This window comes from Hemibagrus wyckioides, linkage group LG03, assembly GCF_019097595.1.
Source record: "Hemibagrus wyckioides isolate EC202008001 linkage group LG03, SWU_Hwy_1.0, whole genome shotgun sequence".
Taxonomy (NCBI): domain Eukaryota; kingdom Metazoa; phylum Chordata; class Actinopteri; order Siluriformes; family Bagridae; genus Hemibagrus; species Hemibagrus wyckioides.
Window position 1 is genome coordinate 20,213,079 of NC_080712.1, and position 21,154 is coordinate 20,234,232.

The 21,154-nt window shown below is 39.0% G+C and overlaps 1 protein-coding gene across 2 annotated transcripts in view; it reads right to left on the reverse strand.

Annotated features, from left to right (window-relative positions):
* lrmda (leucine rich melanocyte differentiation associated) overlaps positions 1–21,154 on the reverse strand; it is a 231,907-nt gene that overhangs the window by 8,640 nt on the left and 202,113 nt on the right. Inside the window, exon 6 of one of the 2 annotated variants that reach the window (XM_058385701.1) lies at positions 17,236–17,317. The exons of the other annotated variant lie outside the window; for it this stretch is intronic. Within the exon in view, the coding sequence (XP_058241684.1) occupies positions 17,236–17,317 (82 nt within the window). The remainder of the gene's footprint in view (positions 1–17,235; positions 17,318–21,154) is intronic. 2 annotated transcript variants of the gene reach the window in all.

Here is a 21,154-nt window from a genome sequence, read left to right on the forward strand (position 1 = left end):
CTGATAGACTCTTATCCAAACAGTGCTGCAATAAAAACCAAAAGGTGCTTTAACTAAGGTCAGAAATATCTGCTGTCTTAACAGAGGGTGTGTGTAGGCTTTTTATATCCATTGAATATAAAAGTTCTAAGGTGAAATCTAAATACTGCCAATAATCTGACTATATCTGATCCAGGAAAAGGTAGTATGAACTACAAATAGTCAGAGCAATAATGTTACGGGAAATGGGTCCATTAAAAACCTCAATGAAAAACGTTCTCATGAGGCTTCAGAAGCCTGAAATAATTCCTCAGGTGAAGACATGTCACTTCCTGATATTGCTCTATTCTCCCTCAGTAACACATAGCATCTTATAATTACACATACTGACACAATATACATACAAGTGCAGGTGCAATCTGCAATATAGTGTTATTAGTGATATTGTAGCACCACTATGACCGACTAGAAACAAAATTTAATAAGCACATATTAGTTTGTTTAAAAGAAAGCATCATTTTCTGTATGGTTTCAGTGATGACTTGGCAATATATCTAAAACTCTGGAATTTATTATGCACCTTTAGTCATGTCTGGATTTTTTATTCAGTTTATTAACTATTCACAGCTGGAAATAAATGATTTTTGCTCTGGTTCTAGAATTTTTTTTTCCAGAGACTAATTTGCATCATTTTATTTAAAGATTTGTTCTTCATTTTAAAATAATTCTATCATTATAATTAATTATACATAATAAATAATTATTACATCTTACTCATGTAGCAGCCTCAGATGCAACCAAAATCTGGGTCTATTTTCCAAAACTGCAAGTGAGTGCAATGTAATTTACAAAGATGTGCTATCTAGGATGTGAAGCTACCACATGTACAAAAGCGTGGGCTTTTCAGGATTATGCCAGCATCAAATATTATAAGTTGAAAGTGGCAGCCATCATTAATGAAGTCCTCAAATCACTCTACTGATAAAGGCCTATCACTCTTTGTATTCCAACTTATGAGGCTGAGGAGGAAATTGAATTCTTAGGGACATAAATTTTGACTGAAGCAAGAGATTACAGTCACAACCTAATTCAAGACTGGCAAAATTAATTTCAATGACATTTATTCTTCATAGAGCAAGTCTGTGCGAGGCATACAGTAGCTCTGGGCTTAGGAGATAAGGGAATAGTCATTTGAGGCGGAGTGTTCCCGCAGTTTACAAAGCCTTAATCTTCTTGGAACAACTCCTGGTCTATCATAAGGCGACGTACACCACAGCTAGCAGCTATTCTGCACATGAATTCTACCCGCTGTTTGTGTCAGCACCGCTGAAGCTTCTGAAGGCTATACTGTGAAAGGTTGAGACAGAGTACTGAAAACGGTTCAGTTTGCTGCTCATCACATTTAATGTATGTTTGAGCTTGAAGCAGCTGGGTACTTTTGTGTGATACTGAAACACCTTCTATATTTCAACAGCAGCAGTGTCAGTAAATGACCACGTTAATCATTATGATTCAATAGCCATTTCAGGCCATGACATTAAGTATAGTTTGATAAGATTCTAGTTTGTACATTCTCCAAAGCTGACTGATCGTGGTCATCATTAGAAACCAATTTCTAATTAAAAAGGAAAGCACAGATAAGTGGCCAAACCCTCAACAAAATGTGAAAAGTGTAATTTGCAGTCGAGTTGCTTTCAGTAATGGTCTCATTAGTGGGTTAATTGGAAAGTTGCTCATTTAGAGTTTAATCTATTTGACAGGCTTCAATAACACTCCTGTATTATATTAGCAGTCAGAGAATGATTACCTCACTTCTTATCTCTTTGACATTCGAGGCAAGGTTGCATTAATGATGGTCTAAATATGTGGCCCTTCCATGCAGAAGCACTACATGAATTAAACTGATGAGTTAGAGAGGACGATGTGAAAGGGTCAGTCACCAGAAGGACACATGGTCTAGAAAGATGAAATGGCAGTTTCATTTCCTGCATCCTTAAATCAGGCAAACACTAAAAGGAGATGACAATACTATCACTTTAATAGGAACACCTAAACTCCTGCTTATTTATGCAGTTATACATATCATACATACTGTACATATCTGCCAATCATGTGGCAGCAGTGTACATAAAATCATGCAATTACAGGTCAAAAGCTTCAGTTAAAACTCGCATCAAACAAAATAATGGGTGAAAGGTTGGAGTTCTGTGGCGTAGTTGCTGGCGACTGAATGGCCGGTTTGAGTATTTTCAGAAACTCTTGATCTCCTGTGATTTTCACACACAAAAGATGTCTAAAGTTAAAACAGAATCATGTGAAAAACATACATCCTGTGTGAGGAAGGTCTGCAGGCTGAAACACTTTATAGATTCCCTGCTTGACCAGATTGGTTTGAGTTGCTAGGAAGGATTCAGTAACTCAAATACTCAGTCTTTACAACCACAGCAAGCAGAAAAGCATTTCAGTATGCACAAAATATCCTTGAGGTGGATGAGCTACAACACCAGAAGACCGCATTGGTTTCCACTCGTGTCAGCCAAGAACTAGAATCTGAGGCACATCATTGGCACCATCTGGAATGTTAAAGACTGGAAAAAGACCGTCAGCTGTCCAGTTCTGTGTCTTTCTGAATCACTCCTTTCTCCTCGTGTAAGAGAAACATGCTATGAAGTGAACACTAATCTAAGCTGTGATTTCCTGCTGAAATCTAATAGTTGCAACACTCAGAAATCCCCATAATTTGATTTATTTACAACAATGAGAAGGAAATGTGAATGATACAAAAAACACATAGCCATAATGTGTTTACAGAGTTTACTACACTGTGAGAAGATGAGTTTATATCAAGGCAGTTCACAGACATAATTTTTTAAATAAAGGAGCGCACATGATTATTCAAGTTAATCAGTAGACTTCTCAATCTGTTTTAAAGAAAACGTTAAGTGGGTTTAATGTATATTTTAAATGGATGCACTACTGAAGTATAGCTGCTGTATATGTAGTTTTAAAACCCTCAAATTTAATCAAAGTCGCTCCATTCTGAGATCCTTTATGCATACAAGCACAGGAAACAGCTGAAAATGGGCAGAAAACATTGGTGACTACTTCCTTGTCCTGACTGGCTCATCATTTGTTTTTTTTTTCTCCTGTTTAATGAATCTGAGGGTTCTCCATTGTGTAGATATTTATTGATAGATGTTAAATATGTGGAAACCTTCACTTAAAGTGTTCTAACTTCAAAATGAATTAAATAACTCTTAGTAGTAAAGATGGATGAATTTTAATCCTCATATTATAGAGAAGCAGAAGAACCAACTTCTTGTGAAATGTTGTAGACAGATCAATAGCCAAATAGCATCTAAATTTATTTTTTACTTTGAAAGCAAAGCACTGCTGCAGTTATCTATTAAACTGAGAAAATACAAATATGTTATGAATTGGAAAAAGTAGGACAGAGAGTGTGTGTTTAATCCTCTAGAGAGACTGCAGGGTCCCTGTGAAGCTTTTATAGTGGATAAAAGATGGAACTCCAAATCTGGGTTCTGGACTGATACTAAATGTAATCATGATGGATGTGATAGACTTCATGCATCAATGAGCAAAACGGTTCTTCAGTGAATGTCATTTGTGATTACTGTCAAAACGAATACAGCCACCAAAGCATGTAAGTGAATAGTGAACAGCCATGTCAACACATCACAGTGGTCATTTGACTGTAAAAGGAGGAGACGAGATTCACAACACATTGCCCTGAGAAAAAAAATAAAACCCAACAAATAGAAGGGAAAAAAGTGAGCTCTGCTTTGTCATAAAAAAAGCCATTTATCTCAGCCTGCTTCAGCTTGAACACTGCTAATGTGTCACATACAGTACATTCGGGAATATTCTGTGAACTTTAACATACTATTGATTATAATATAATATAAGAATATGAATTGGGATCAGTTTCTTTTTCATCCTTCCAGGAGGCAAACAGGAACACAAATAACTGATGACATGCATGCAGAGATTTGTATGAAGAATAAAACTAGCAGAATCTTAACCACACCAGAAAAACAACACTTAACACGATGACCGCTGCATCAGCTGCTCTGCTACATCTACAAACAGCCTAATCTTCCCTAAAGCCAAACGTCAATTACTGCACGAGTGCATGGGCTCCTTGCTGTCTTAAATAAAGCTCCTGACACTCCCTAGAGTGACACATATCAATACCAATCTGACAGCGATGCTCCCACCTCCATCGACGAGGAGACAAACTGCACCTGCCTCACTGTGGGACATAGATCTGCTCTCTGCTTTCCTCTGAAGAAGACACACATACACCACACACACACACCACACACTCCCTTTCACTTATTAGTCTTCTTCCTGTCTCTGCTAAGTGCCTGTGCTATTTTATGAAGCCAATTATTATATTCATTTCAGCACAGCATCTGAGGCTTGTTGGACTGGTACCTGGGGCTCCTGAGCTCACTGCTGTATGGTGATTCAACATGACACTCTGACAGAGAACGAGCGAGAGAGGGGACGGAAAGAAAAGAACAAGGGCTGTGCTGATGTACTACGAGGCTGTGCCCTGGGTGAATGGAGGGGTGCCCATCTACACCCACAGTGCATGGCTTGGAGGCTGGTGTCACTATGACGGAGCAGAAGCATCACTCAGACTGACGCCTTATCTGACTGGAGTGGATCAATCCCTAGCCTTAACACAAGCAGGCATGGCAAAATACCCTTTAACACAGAGCGCCTCACACACTCATTAACTACTGGGTAACATCACCTCTGACAAAGTTTCACTGATCTTTATGATCTTTCTTACGCAAGGTGTTTCACAAGGAAAATAAAACAACAACAAAAGACAAAAAACACAAGTCAGGGTGTAATATGAAAGTTTAAATAAATAAAGAGACGTAATAAACAATATGGTTTTGTAAAAGCTAGAAACAATCAAAGGGGAATTTCATAAACATAGAGCCTAAAAACTCTAAATCTTTAGCTTTTTAAAATCATATACTGTAGCTGTGGGTCTGATCTCAATTAGTAAACCCATATTTTAAGGTGCCTAAAAACAGAAGGCTGCTTTCACCAAATCTTTTCTTGTTGATGTTGGATACAGTGAACAAGCCTGCACAAGATCTTAGCGAACAATCTGAAACATATTGGGCCAAACAATCCATAACGTATGATGGCGCTAATCCATTCAAAGCTTTTAAAAATGTGAAGTAGTGCTTTAAAATGTGTCCTGACAGAGACAGAGAGCCAATGTAATGTCACCAGGACTGATGTGATGTGTTCATTCTTGCGTGTACTTGCTAGAACCTGAACTGAAGTCTTTTGAACGAGCTGTCGCCTATCGATTAGCTTCTTTGGCAACCCAGTACACAGTAAGTTACAATAATCAATGAGCAGAAAGGGAAAAGCATATGTCAACTTCTTAGCGTTGTGCAGTACAGTTAGATATTTGGTCTGACTGTAATGTTTCCTAAATGAAATCAATGTATTTGATTTTTATTTCTTGAAAGCTTACATTCAAGAATCAACAATGATGTCATTTATAGCTACATGTCTGTCACTAATTACTATAATGGTCATATTTTTTCTTTGTTGCTGTTGGTACCTACATACAAAATTAGCAGTTTATCTTTGTTAATTTTAAGAATAGTGTATTTGTGCAGGTATATGGTTGGCCTGCTGTCTGATATTATACTAGATTATCTGACCCTGTGTCAGAATATAAACTGCTTTGTAATGATAAAACTGTATTGAAGAAGTCAAATTATGAATACCTGTAGGATACTATTAAATTATTCATATTTTTAAGAGTTACAAAGAATTTTCCACACACTAAACAATAAAATCACTTAAGAACATTCTCTGACCCATTTATTTCTTGTCTACTAATAAAGATCATACTGTTCAGCAGTATGAAAGTTAACACAAAGTGCAAGAAGAGGTACATTATTCTCCTCAGCACTGAGTCTAAGGTCATCCCATCTTCACACTCAGCCCAGAAGGCTGATAAACATAACTGATCATTTACTAATGGCACACAACCACAGGACTGTTCATGCAATTACATTGGAGTAGTTACAGTGCCCAGTGCTTCTCCTTTCACTATGTTCTTAGCAGGATTCCAGTGTCATAAAAAGAAGAATGTACCCTACGAAGCAATCATTTGAAATTAGATCACTTTAATGCTATTAAAATGACAACACGGCCCAACTGGAAAAGGTTGAGTGGTGATTACAGAAGGCACTTGTGTAACACAAGCCTGCAGAAAGCATCCATCCACTCCGAGAGAAGAGAGAAAGGGAAACTAATACGGAAGATAATTGATGACCCCGTGAGGCTTCAGTTGAAAGCGGGATCGTGATGGTGCAGAATTGTTGGTTCTATTTAATACCCACTCACCTTGCCCTCTTTCTTAATGGAGACATTTACAGTATGTCTCTTTTCTCTAATTAATATGACTCATCCAGCTTCCATATGCAGCAGGATCAGGCTCAAGAGGAACAACCTGATTAACAGCCTAACCAAAGAGCTCAGTGCCCCCTCCGCCTCCACTTCCTCCATCGCCTCACCCCCCACCCCCTCCCTTTCCTGACAAGCTCGGACCATCATCAGCGCCCTGCACATCCCCTGACAGGTGGAATAATAACGGTCATACATCACTGCCCCCGAAAAGTCCAATAACCTAAATCTTCACTTGCCTCACAGCCCAGGACTCAATTACTTTATTGACATGTAATCTTCATAAGGGGAGAAATATTGAGCATGTAAGGTCAGTCGGTTATGAAGACATATTATCATATTATCTGCATGGGGGTTGTAGGGGCTAGGACCTGACAAAGCTAATTATAATCGTACATGTTACAGGACAGCGCATTATGCACTTGGCTGCATGAGTAAGCCTGTGCTGAGGAGGGGAAGGACAGGGGATGGAATTGCAAATCCACTAGCTGTGTGGCATGAGAAATAAATTCAAAGATCATTGAATATATGTCCAGATTGCTAATATCTATCCGTTCTAGGATCTATCCGTTTGCACTATCGATATCTAAACCTTCATCTGTGCTTCCCTGAATGCTTATATACTGAAGAAACAAAACCTTTCTCATTTTTTGGACCCAAAATAATGCCACCTCAAGAATAGCTTAAAGTTCAACAGATATCAGTTCTTATTAGTGCAGTGACTTGAACAGTTCCAAATGTCACTGTTACTTAGTGAGTCTGGAAGCTCAGCCTGTGGCTTTTTTTCTTCCCTGCCTCTCTTTCAAGGTTATTGTGATATCATAGCCAACATTACAAAAGCCTAGACTGCACTAGGACATACATTTCAGAATATCACCTAGGCATTCAGGAACAAGATATGTGCAGTTTTTACAGGGCATCACAGTGCCTTCTACTGTATATCACTACATAAGATAGTGACAGTCGGTTAGCTTTTATAGGCAGTAAAACACTTCGAAACAAGCACTACGTGCATTTTAGAAGAAAAGATATGGCTAGTGGGAAAAAGCATGAAAGTGAAGTGCTGCCCTGAAACACGCTAGGAATAGTACAACTGGGTCACTGGCTTTGCTTCCATAGTGAAGGAAAAATCCTACTGCAGGACATGTGTGTTCATTTCAATTCATTTCATTTCATGCCATTTTCCTCTTTTATTTGCCGCTTCCCTTCCTGAATCAATTGCACTGCAGTAGTATGTCAGGCTATGCCCAATCGTGAAACAGTTTGCTGGAGGTAATACAATCTCTACAAGCTCCCAAGGGACGGTGGTTAGCATAGACTTAATGATGTCAAGTGCAGAGGCATATTTTAGCTCTTCTCACAGGGCAAGCCTATTTACAATGATACAGACCTTCAGAAATGTTCCATTACTGCACATTTTCACACTATTCCTTGTCCCATAATCTCTTTTAGTTGTCAGCATTCGGGAAAATGGCCACATATAAATGCATCCATAAAAAGGGAGAATGCTGTTATTGCTTCACGAGTGCATCCCTGTAAAAAAATGATAATAAATGACTTTGCTGCAATCATCTTAGAATTAAATGAAGAGAATAAGGATGGCACAAAAATTCTCTTTCAATGTAATACAGCGTGAAAGTTCGCAAGTTTTTGCAACATTTGTCATTCATTCACTTAACAACAGACTATTAAAGAGGGGACTTGAAGGGATGGAAAATCTTTAAGCTCTAAGGAGACAGCGGTCAGGTCTCATATTGTCATCTTTGCTGGTTAGGTGACCGGAAGCTGAATGCTGAAACCACAAGCCAAACCGAAAGGGGTATGATTTCCTGGGGGAATGAGGATAGTACTTATTGGAATATTCGCAACTAGAATTAACTGGAATGTCTGACCTCTATCACTCAGTCAACTCAACAGTCTTCCAGCCAGACAACATGTCAGAAATGATCCCATAATCAAATTATGATGGCAAAAGGATGTGTCCAGTTACATTAGAATGATGAGAAAACCTACTCCTACTTTCTGGCTTTAAAACAAGTCTTTTGACATTTCTTTTTTAAATGTAAAATTGTTTATAATAATAATAATAATAATAATGATAATAATAATAATAATAATAATAATAATAATAATAATAATAATAATAATAAAAATAATAATGATAATAATAATAGTTAACGATAGATAGATAGATAGATAGATAGATAGATAGATAGATAGATAGATAGATAGATAGATAGATAGATAGATAGATAGATAGATAGATAGAAAATGTAATTTTCCAGGAGAAAAGAACAATGACTAGCATTGGAAGAGCATGATCAATTTCAGTAAACATAATAAATGCAAGCACTTATATTTTAAAATTTGCCAACATCCATTGCCTCATCAGTGTTAAATCCTCGCCATTCTCAGCCTTGAACCCTGTACAGAGATATTGCACCTTCTTTTATAGTGTGACAGTGAATGCTAAACATCCATTTCCTTGTGCCTGAATTGAATAAATGATGTGCCAGGTCATTAATTTGAGCTACGTTCACCCTCATGCTATAGTGCATGTTCAAACATCAGTGTGTTGTGATTGTACAGCAATGTAGAGGTTGTGACAATAAATCAGTGGTTTCATCAGTGAGCAAGAAAACAGTTTAGACAACAGTCCAATGGAGCTTGCTATAATTGACAGATGAGCTTTGTCTCTTCCACTACAATGGCTTCAGTCCACAGATTATGGGGGAATAAATGTAGAGCAGTGGGGAGGAGGTCACATGATCGATGTGGCTGATGTGTCACTTATGGATTTTGGACAACAATAGAGTGAGATGTCCTCCTGTTCTTGTTAAATCATGGTTCTGCTGTTTACATTATGCCAACAATTATCCACGAAATGTCAAAAAATTAATTTGTAGTGTCATTCTAATTAGTCAAACACACTGCAAACACAAATGCTTCTGGCCCATGTGAGTAGTATAAATCTAAAGCGGTCCACTGGGCAGCAAGCAAGGAGGGAAGTTTCTCAGAACATCTTTTCATCTGGTTTAGATGATTAATAAGCCAAATACACACATTGTACACAAATAAAATAGAATGATGGGGCTTGTCACAAAATTAATTGCTGTCATTTGTAATTTAATTGTGGCTTGAATCACATTTACACAAACAAACGCGGAAAGGAAAACCTTTCCCAAGAATGAATCATAAATACTTCCAGCATGTATCTTCCATAATTCTGAATTACAACGATTTGGCATGTTTTTTCTCTTCCAGTGAGGGGAATTTATCTTAATAAACATTTCCACTGGCTCCGTCACATGATCATTATAATGCAATCAGGGTTCGTTGTGAACGGATCAGTTTCGCCTTCAGAATGACAAGTTGCTCAACATCTGCCAGGACTGTGTCTTAGCATCTCAGAGAACTGAAGAACCCCTTGACACGAGCAGACTCATCCATATCAACCCACGAAAAAGGGAGGAATTTGAGGAGCCAGCATCGATCCTGCTGTAAAAATATCCAAACCATCTGGCTTGCCTGTTTCCTCATAAATTACAATGATAAAGCCTTGAGTTTCGAAACTATGAAAACCGCACTAACCTGTGCTAAACTCCTGGCATGACTAAACGCACACATGAAATCCTAGCCTGCTTCTCAGATATCCAGTGAGCACGTCACAAATCACTCAGCAATATGAATAATGCTTTGACTGCATTAGCATTCACTTTCTGAGCTGATTAGAAAATGAGCACGGGGTTTCCATTTGCATGATATATTTTCTGTCAGTCTGCCATGACAGGCCAGAAATACCGGGAAGCAGACCAAAGTCCCAGGTACCATGACTATGTTACTGGAACTGGGCTGGGCAGATTGGCAAGACCTCATGTCCTTGTCCATCATGCTGACACATTCTTAGTCTTACATGAGGTATCACTTAACATGCACATGCATGCTGCTTGTGTTAATAGATCATGAAGTAGTCCAGCCAGGTCTGCTCTGTCATCCTTCCCAAATGCTCCTGATATATAAACCATTTCAAACAGTTCTGATAGATGAATAAATGATCAGTACAAATATATTAGTCTGTTCATCACGAGAGAGGAAGAAAATATAGGTATGAACATTTCCCTAGTGCTCTCAGGCAGTCTGTTAAATGATTCATCTGGGAAGAAGATTAAACATCAATCAAGGCATTCAGTCATGTCATGGACTTCTCTTCTACAGCTTTACTTTCCCAATGTGTATTTAGTTCATCTCTAATTTGACTTGCCATATTAACCTGGCCCATCAAGGGACAATACTTTCCACATTCAAATGACAGCACTGAAAATAAATAAAGCAAGATAAATAAATAAATAAAATATACAGTAGGCCGTCTTGTCACTGCCACCTTTCACTTGATAAAAGTTCTTAAAGTCTCTCAGAGACTCATTCTACTACATCAAACAGCAGCACACAAGAGAGAGAGAGAGAGAAATGTGTCAATAACACATCCTCAAAACCTACACAAACAGAATTATTCAGTAAATGCAGTGCCATTCTGTCAGAGTAATGACAGTGTGGAAAGGGAATCCATCTCAAAGTAGAGTTCAGCAGTTGAAGCTTGCAGGAAGTACTTAAGTCGGCCCTGCTGTTTTAATCTGCGCTCTGAATAGGGGGGAGAGAGGACTGCTGCAGTCTCAGTGACCAAATAATCCGATCCCATGTCTCCCTGTCTTCCTTTTCCCCTTTTTCCTCCCCATCTTTCATATATGTAGTGAACAATGGCCAGACTAGCTTGGTTTCCTCCATTCCTCCCATTAATCTCCATCTGTTGACTAATGGATATTCATGCTCCTGTGCTAGAGAAATCCAGGAGGCCCACCAGATCCCCCTAACACAAATCATATCATCATATCATCTCAATACAGGAGAGAAAGCAAAAACTGTCAACACAAAAATTAAGGCCAAAACCAGCACACTGGCAGGTACTGCACAATCCTATAAACCTGTTTTGACTTAATGCAACATTTTCATTTATTTATTTATTTATTTTAATACAAATAATTAATCAGATATGCAGAACACTGAGAATATCTAAAACAGATGTCTGTGAACTACATCAAATGACAGAGTCTGGGCAATTTTTTCTACACACGCAACTTTCCAACTGTTATTTTTTGGCACAGCATCTGAGGAGACACAATGTGTAAATCTGCAAGTCCATATAAACTAGCATGATGGCTATTTCTTTCTTTCTTTTTTTTATAGGCGCTCATTATTTTTGTACAGTTAAAACTATAGGTGTGTTTTACACAAAGGCTTTAATGGGCACAAAACACCCTAAAGTCATTAGAAAAGGATCCTAAACACCTCATCAGTGTCCAAACTGGAACACACCTCTGGATCTGAACTGACACAGAGCAAGGGATTTGTCCAACACCTCTCCTACACGCAGAACGCTGAACTGAAAACACATGTCTCAGCAGAATCACAGGGCCTGCAATCAAACATAAACGTAACATTTATTTCAGGCATTCGTAAAATATTTTAAAAATTCCACTTCACTCTACATCAGTATAAGCTGGAAGGACAGTACTGTAGAAACAGTAGGCTCAATTTTAAGGCAAATTATTTTACATTTTCACAGCTATTCCACTTAAATGACAACTTTAACCAGGTGACTTTTCTTGTGGTTGTCTTTCAAACACTGAGAAACCTAAGTCTACATAAATCTATCCTTGCCAGTTTTTGAGACATGCCCCGTTTTCAGGGTCAGACACAAGACATTTCTTCTCAAATGGTCTTGCAAAGTCTAGGCTAAATGTCCAACTGCAATCCAAACAAGAAATCAGCAGTAAGAAACTCTGGCAGGAACGGTAGTTTCATGATACAAACGACAAGTGATTGTTGTAGGACCGACTGGAACTAGGACCTTGGTGTGCCGTGTAGGGAAGCAAACGCTTTAAAGCATCATGCAAGCAGAAAACAGCATGCAGCACAATAATCTCTACTGGGCTCTTTAACAGAGTAGATGAGTACCTCATTAACAAAGTTCCTGCTGACTGTGAGCTATCACTCTGTCATTGTTAAACAGTACTTAGTTCCAGATTTTATCAGCCGACTTCAAGTACACAGGAAGCCACAATCAGCAGTAAGCATGTTTACGTTGTCCAAAGCCATCATCTATATCACTTTAGAATAGAAAGGCTTAATAGTTTTATTTTTTTCAAAGGCTAAAAGTAAAAAAAAATGTTGGTGATATTTTTGCTGCTTCTCTTGATTAAATGGACATATACAGGACTCCATGAATAAGATAAGTACAAATGCCCAGAATCAGGGCAGTCTGATCAGTCTGATCATCCATGAGACGAGTTAGTTCCTGTTATCACTTACGTTATAGCAGCTATGAACAGAAGACCTTCTCATGCTGGAAAACTAACTAAATGTTCCAAAGCACTGAGATTGAGATTCCTTCTGTAAATTATTTAAATAATAATAAAAAAAAGCCTATGTAAATATAAACTTTGCAAATATAAAAAATTATATATATTTTTTATTTATTAAATAACAGTGTGTCTTATAATTGTTTTTTTTTTTTATTATTATGCTTAGATTATGTGTAGCCTCCACCATACATGTATCTGGGTATGATTTGCTGCTACAGAAACAATTAACATATACCGTATATACAATTACACAGAACGAGCACATAACAGTACATCTGTGACTTGAATTATGACCTGAACTACCATCAGAGCTTCTGTTATTATTCAAGTAAATTATTCAAAACCTTCTATCCAATTAGAATTGAGAAGTGAACGGTGCTATGGTATAAAATGTCGTAAAATATAAATGCACATATATTACAGGAGCAGAGGGAGACTCTAGTTAAGACGCAGTTGTGTGATAAAGCTCAGGGACACTACATATCCGTCAGGTTGTTATAAAAATATTCTCTCACCCACACCGAGCAGATCTATTTCAATTACACAAAGGTTGTGTTTCTGGGACAATGTGTCAAACAGACCATTGTATCTCACTAGCAGCAGATCCAGGCCTGAGTAAATGAGTGACGCACAGTTGCCAGATGTAAGTTAATGGAGGATAGGGGGACTAGCAGCAGGTGTAAATCTCCCCCCATCCTGCTGAGCTTTAAAAGTCAGTGCTTAGCACCCACAGCTCCGTCATCTGGCCTCTCCCAGCCTCCACGACAGCCCATTTGTCATCATTTTCACTTTTTTGGCAAAAAAATGGAATGTTCTAATGGAGTGCTTTGAACGGTCCCAGATGTTTGTTTATTTGTTGTGCTGCAACTGCAAAACAGTTTATTCTTCACACACAGTTCCATTTCAGAGGCTGAATATCAGCTGTGCCATAATGAAAGCAAACTGCAGGTGGAAAAAAAGTACAGCGTCCCCGGGGTGTCTTCTGTTCAGATATTCTTTTAGTAAAGGCCTCCTGTCTGGAGGGATTTGAAGAACAGTTGTGTGCCATTTAAAATACAGACATCCATTACAGCTGCACATGGCCTACAATAACAAAATTTAAATGCACTTCAGCTGAAATATGTAGGAGTACAGTTTCCTTCTCTGGTGAATGTTCGGTGGTTTACTCACTAAGGAGAAAATAAATGTTCATGAGGTATGATATGAGTTCTGGAGTAGCATTTATTGCTTTCAGATGTCAAAAATGTATGTGGGGGAATTTGGTAGTTTCTAGTGATATTTATGGAGGATCAGAGATACACAATCCAGTTTAACTATAGCTATTTTTAAACCTTTCTATATGTACAATCCACTTTAAATTTGTAACTATTTTTGAATTTCATAACCCTATATTGTGTTATATGTAAAATGAAATAAAAGTAACATAAAATGTATTCAGTATTACTTAGTACCTATCCTATCTACGGGTGCTGTGCTGGGTGCTGCTGTGGTATTTGGTATTAAAGCTGCATGAGTCTGGAGAAAAATCTTGGTCTGTAGGTCGGTTTAAAGCTGGTTGGAGTTGACAGCAGTGCTGCTTCCTGTGGCTACGCTGCCGGACTCCAGGCCCTGCCATCCTCTCAGTGTCACACCTAGCCTGCCTCATGGCCTCTCTGCCTCACTCTCCCTCACCCTCCTCTTCCCTCCCCTGAGCCTCTCCTGTCTGCTCACTGTGTGTCCACTCCCCAATTCTAACCCAACACAAGAGACAAGGGTCTCATTTCCCAAAAGCCAAGACTTCCTCTAGTCTTTCTCTACACTGTGTGTCAGCACAGCAGGCACACAGCCCGTCCCCTCTTTCCCGTCTCAAGAACTCGTACCTGTCCTGATTACCCATGGCACCTTGGCTCTTGGGGCCTCGGCACAGGTGACATTAATTGTAGCAATATTGAGAAACGGCAGAAAGGCTTTCTGTTCAAGACAGCCTGCTGTCACACAAGCCGCTAATTCTGCCGGCCACTGCAATGCAGCATCTAACATACAGCGGGCTTGACAGGACTGGCAACAAACCTTTGGGCAAAGCATGGGCACTATTACCATTCCGTCCTATACAGATGGACCCGATAAATAACTGCATAATTGCATCATGCGATGGTTCACAATGAGTTATTGCCAATGCATACAAATAGCTTGCTTCCTCCTGACACGTCCTGGAGGTGAACTGCATCTTTTAGTGTCAGGGCTTTTCTATTAAAGCTTTTTTTTCTCTCCAAGGCACAGCCAAAGTTCAAATAAAGAGTTACTGTGTTAGACCTGATGCATTAAGCAAATAGAATAGGCAATAAGTCAAGATAAATAAAAATGGTGTGATAACGGGGAAAAAATAAAAGGAGGCGAAGGACAAAGATGAGGGCTTGTGTTATCTAACACTGCAGTACAGTATCGTAAAAATAACGAATGGAGAGTGTCAGCGCAGCGAAATCTAAGAGGGAGAAAAAATATTTCATATGTCAGCTCTGCTCACCTTTTAATGGACTATTCTCAAGCAACATGATTTTGACAAAGCACCGGGCTTTCCTCTACATCACTTGAGAGGTGAGGGTCAGCCTTTGTGAAATAGATCTGTCCTTGGTGGGGGGTGGAGAGGCTCTTCGTTGACCTCACATGAAAGCAAAAGTGGCAGCACCATGGCCGCGCTGTGAAAACACAGTACTCTGCATTGCACGGACAAAAGAACATGATAAATGTTTCCTGCATAAAAAATCTGTTTTTTTTTTCTGTCCTGAAGTTCAGCATGTCAAAAGCAGCTCTCCTGCAGAGCCCCAGTCTCATAACCAACAGCGATGCAGCTTCACCAGAGGCTTGGGAAATTTACCAGCAGCTGAGAATAATCTGTTAGTCTTTAGTCGGTTGGTGGAGAAAAAGTTGCTATAAAATAATACAAAACCACTGAGTGGATATAATATCCTGCAACTGGTTTATGGGATCATTTCTCTCTTTTAGAAATGTTTTGGAAACCAGCATTTGTTTATTATTATATGTGATATAATACATCCCTTTGTTGCCTCCATGCCTCCGTGCTCGGTTTACACGGCATCAAAATCCACATCCATTAATAAATTATACTACAAGCATTCACATTCAATATAATTGAACACATTCGGTATTTAGGAACAGAACCCAAATCTAGAGTTAATACTTGAGCTAATTTCAATAAAAAGAAATAAATGTTTTGAACAGTCTACTCAAACTTTGGCATTATTATTAAAAATCTTTCTTACTGCCAATATGTTGAATTGCTATTTCCAAATACATTACGCTCTTATAAATCATAGATCATTTGTAGCTTGTTAGCTCATTACTGTGTTTGCCTGGAACAAGGCCATGTTAGTAAAGTTCTTAATTTTTTTTTATTATTAAAATGCTTTGTGCATTATTGAATCTTTTGGGGTAATGCAGTAATATTACAACTAAGGACATAACTCTGTTAATTGCTCTGGTCCTTAGCAACACAGCGACCCATGTAATAATAAAAAGGCTTGTTATGTCATTATTCTGAAAGCCTGCTATAGCCGGTGCATAAAATCGTTTAAATCGTAAAAAAGTTTGTACATTTGATACCCAATTAATTTACCAACATAAAAAAATAAACTGTGGCAAGATAGACCATGTGTACACCCAATGACAGAATATGTCTATATTCTCACTCTTATTGTCCAGATTCTTAAAGAATTGTCATATTTTTTATTCTGAAATGTAGCTTTTGATGTATCCAATGTCCTTTAAAAAAATTAAAATATAATAATAATAATAATAATAATAATAATAATAATAATAATAATAATATTAATAAGAAGCTGGAGTTCAGTGTTAATAAGAAGGATGAAGCATGTGGTTTTATTATATTCTTTTGTCTGTGTTCTATTGTACTTATGGTATTAATTAAATTTTAAATATTAAATTACATTTTAAATTATATTTTTAAAATGGACCGCTATTGCTTTGTCACATGATGTTCTTTTAAGTAAGAAATTAACATATGTCATGTGATGCTTTATGGCCTTCAAAAGGGAAACACAACATTTGTGTGTCAATTATTTCCTTATAATAAATTATACAAAATATAATATAATATAATATAATATAATATAATATAATATAATATAATATAACATAATATAATATAATATAATATAATATAATATAATATAATATAATATAATATAACATAATATAATATAATATAATATAATATAATATAATGTAATGTAATGTAATGTAATGTAATGTAATGTAATGTAATGTAATCACTGATATAAGCTCTCTCCTTTCCAGTACCTAAATTTCTATACCCCTCTGCTGGCAGTGTATCTTACAAACTTACCTTTGGGGTTTTTTGTATCTTTGGATCTTGGTAAAGGAGTATATGGCATAGAAGTGGTGTCTGATCTGCGATCACGAACATCCTACAAAACAAATAGAGTAAACATGAACTCATTGTGTTGATGGAGTCCTCAGTATAAAGCACCTGTGCTGCTTTGCATTGCAATCTGAGTGGATTTATTAGGCTGGAAAGACGGGAGAAGTGTACATTATTGATTTCTGAGCTGTGAATGCATTGATCCTAATTGAGTCCTAAATGAAAAGTACTCATTTGTCATCTCCAATCAGCAGCATTCATCCAGACTGATGGCATGAAAGGCAGATGGAGAGTGAAGGGGGGAGAAAGAGAGAGACAGAGAGAGAGAGAGAGAGAGTCACAAAGGGAGCAAGACAAAGAGAATGAGAGACAGATAATATAAATCATGGGGTGGGGTAAGGGAGAAAAGCTTCATTGCCATGACTGATTGCCCAAGTGCCATAAATTTTCAGAGTGTGGTGGAAAGGTAATGTTGGGAGCAGCACTCCTGCTTTTATCAGGGTGCTGGACAGCTTTCATTATCTAGCATGAGAGGAGGGGAGAGAGGAGGTGAATAGGGACCCTGCCTTTGATTATCTCTTTCCTTCTTGTTTGAGAGAGGGCGAGGGAAAGGCCCCCACTAGCACTCAGTCAAGGAGGATGCTGCAGGTCAGCCCGGGGTCAGCATGTCGCTTACTCTCTAACTCCCTCATGACCAACACACACTGCTGTGTGCTGGCAAGCCAACAGGTGGCATGACACTACTACTGCCTGTAAACCTGCCTACCTCCCTTTAGACTCAGAATGCCTCGCTAAACAAATGTGCTCCATATTTCTTGTCTTCCGTGTAGTGTTAGTCACTAAAAAGCCCTAGTTAGCCTGTGAGCGCTATGAGTAAGGAAGTCAACAACCTAAACTCTTGCAGGAAGCAATTCAGAAATTACTTCATCATAGGACAACACTGAAAAATTTACTCTACAAAGGACTAAGAACAGATTTTTCCCTATACCGTAGCAGCTGCTGTTAATATATCCTTGGAAATGCTATTTCTAAATAAATTACTATTGGAAATTTGTTCTGATTAAAAATCATATTTAGTTAGGAACACACTAATAAATGAAATGGGAGGCAAAGAAAAATAAAACAAAGAAAAATACCCATATCCGGGCATGTCCTAATCATTAGGCTTACATTTAAGCATCATCACTTCATGTATCCTGCCATTAATTATCACCACACTTGTGTAAGTCAGATGGTGTGAGGTAGCCACGGCTTTCGAGCATGTCAGCACTTTCCTTGTTACCAGTTTCAATCTCCTCTAGCCATTTGGCTTTAATATCCTAAAGCAGCACTCAGAGAGGGAACGTCAGTCTGCCCTGACTAATTTCCTCTGGGCCTGACAGATCAGAGGCCTTCCCCACCAAACTGCCCTCTCCCCACCATAAAGCCCCTCGTAATCCTGCTGCTTGTCTACAATTAATCTTCCCAGTTGCCACATTATTAACACCACCACCCATAGGCAGGGTCTGGCTCTGCCCCACTGGACACAGCGCACCCCCTCCTCACGCCAGCGGCCAGGCACGTCAATCACATGCCGAGCGCAAAAGTCGCCCGCTGTCAACATCAGAGATCCCCCCCCTGTCAACGCAAAGCACCCCCTATCCCCACCCCAAACGCTGGCCAAGTCCACTGATCACACACCCACACCCTTGAAGAAGATTAATCAGAGCCCTCCCTCCCACTTCCTCCCCTCCCATCCCCTCCTCTCTTTCTCTTTATTCAATGAGGCATCCTCACGATGAGAAAAGAGGCCTGGCTCATAATGGGAATCCCTGCGTAACAAAGTTAAAGGAAAACTCAATTTGAATGCCAGCTGTTATCAGGCCCCTTTTTTCTGAGCTTCTTAAAGAGCAGGCGGACAAGAGCTCTGCTTTGATCAGTACCCTTAAGATTTTACACAAACATAATCACAAGCCGAGGGGTCGCTCCAGGCACCAGGAATTCATTCATTCCTCCGGCTTAGAGAACACACAGGCAGTTTAAGGGCCTTCGCGTTCACGGAGCCGTTTATCTTTATTTGCTTTTAAAAGATATGCATCAGCTTTTCACTAACTCACACTAGTTACAACTTCTCTGTTTGGACTGGTCATTTAATAATGGCTGATAATGCCATGAATTAAGATAATGTGCTCGTGAAAGGTACACTGTGGAAATATATGAGCTGATCCCAAAGGGAAACATGAAACAAGAATCACAATGGGAACAAACACTACCACGGGAAGCTTGATCCTGATGTACTGTGGATAAAAATGGCTTCTAAAGCAGATATGGGGCTGTAACGTGTATACTCTTTCACTCATCTCTCTGTCTGAGTGAATCATCATCACAGAACACACAAAACCGGTGCAGAATGCCTCTGATCTATCTTTGCATCATAGGAACTCAGCAGGTAATCCCATGGAAAAGCCAATACTTATAGATGTATATGCTGAAGAGGGTGAATTGATTCTTTTTCTCATGAGCACATAATAGAAAGTTATAGCTTTATAGTTAGTAAAGGTATTACATTTGATTTCGCTGTCGTTATCACTGACAAGTCGCATCCTGCCCCCTTCCAACACACACACATACACACACACACACACACACTATTCCTACTATCCTGTTCCTACCTTAACCTCAGCAACTAAAATCTTTCTCTTTCAGGTTTTATCTCATGGGGACCAGCCAAATGTTCCACATGGATAAAACATGGTGTCTCGCCTTATGGGGACATTTCGTCCCCACCAACAGATAAAAACATGCAGATACACACACACACAAACCCCACTAGCACAGCTGCATATGGCTGTACATTTAATGGTCAGATGGGGGCGCTGCAGTGTAAAGTATATAAACGTCTCCATGGCCACTCGTGGTAGTGAGCGTTGATTCTCCGGGCCGTTGGCATATGCTGCCTGCTCACATCATTATTGTCTTTATACACTGAGCAATCACGGCAGTTTATGATAATGCAGTCCAAATTTACAAGCTGGGGAAAGAAGGAATCAGAAATAATGGCATTAACAGAGAAAGCCACAGCACCCCTCGTCCCACTGGGGGCTTTGCTATCAGAGGCAGGACTCCTTGCTGAAAATGTCACAGTGAAATATGACTCCGGCACTGGATTATACATCATGCTCACACTCTCTCCCTTCTTTGGTCGTTTGCCCAACACAAACATAGTAAATGCTGCTAAATCCTGAGTCGTTCATGATTATCATCTCCAAAACAGATCTACTTCAGAACAAGAAGGTGAAAAGGAAGCGGCCCATCCCGGGGAGCTCTCCCTTTTTTTTTTTTTTTTGGGCTAAACAGCAGGACGCAAAGCTAGAGAGACTCCCCCCTTGAGAGCTCAGCTTCTCTGAGCTGAGTCTAACATCCTCAGTGATTTTAGCTCAACTTATCCTCACAAGACTGATCAGGGATACAATCTAATCACACACACACACACACACATTAAGAGCGAGAGAGAGGGAAGGAGGAAGGAGCAGAGATCAGTGTAAACACCAGTACTTTTTATCTTCTTATACATCTGGACAAGTAGACAAAGTGCTAAAACGAAATAAATGTGGCCTGACAGCCACTTCAAAGAGTTCAGCCAGGGGCTTACTGCTACTTAAGGCGTAGGAATGTTGTTGCTAAGCATCAGACTACAACCTATCAGGCCCTACAGAAGGGCCTAGTTTCCCTTTAAGAGGCTGAGTGGGAAAGCAAGAGAGCGAGAAAAAAAGGGGAGGGGGGCAAAGGAGAAAGCGAGAAAGAGTGGAAACTCGACAGTAAGGGGAGGCTGGGGATTCAAGGAGAATTTGTAGCTTAAAGCAATTGTTAGAAGAAACAAGCTTTCTGCTTTGTTTTCTCTTGA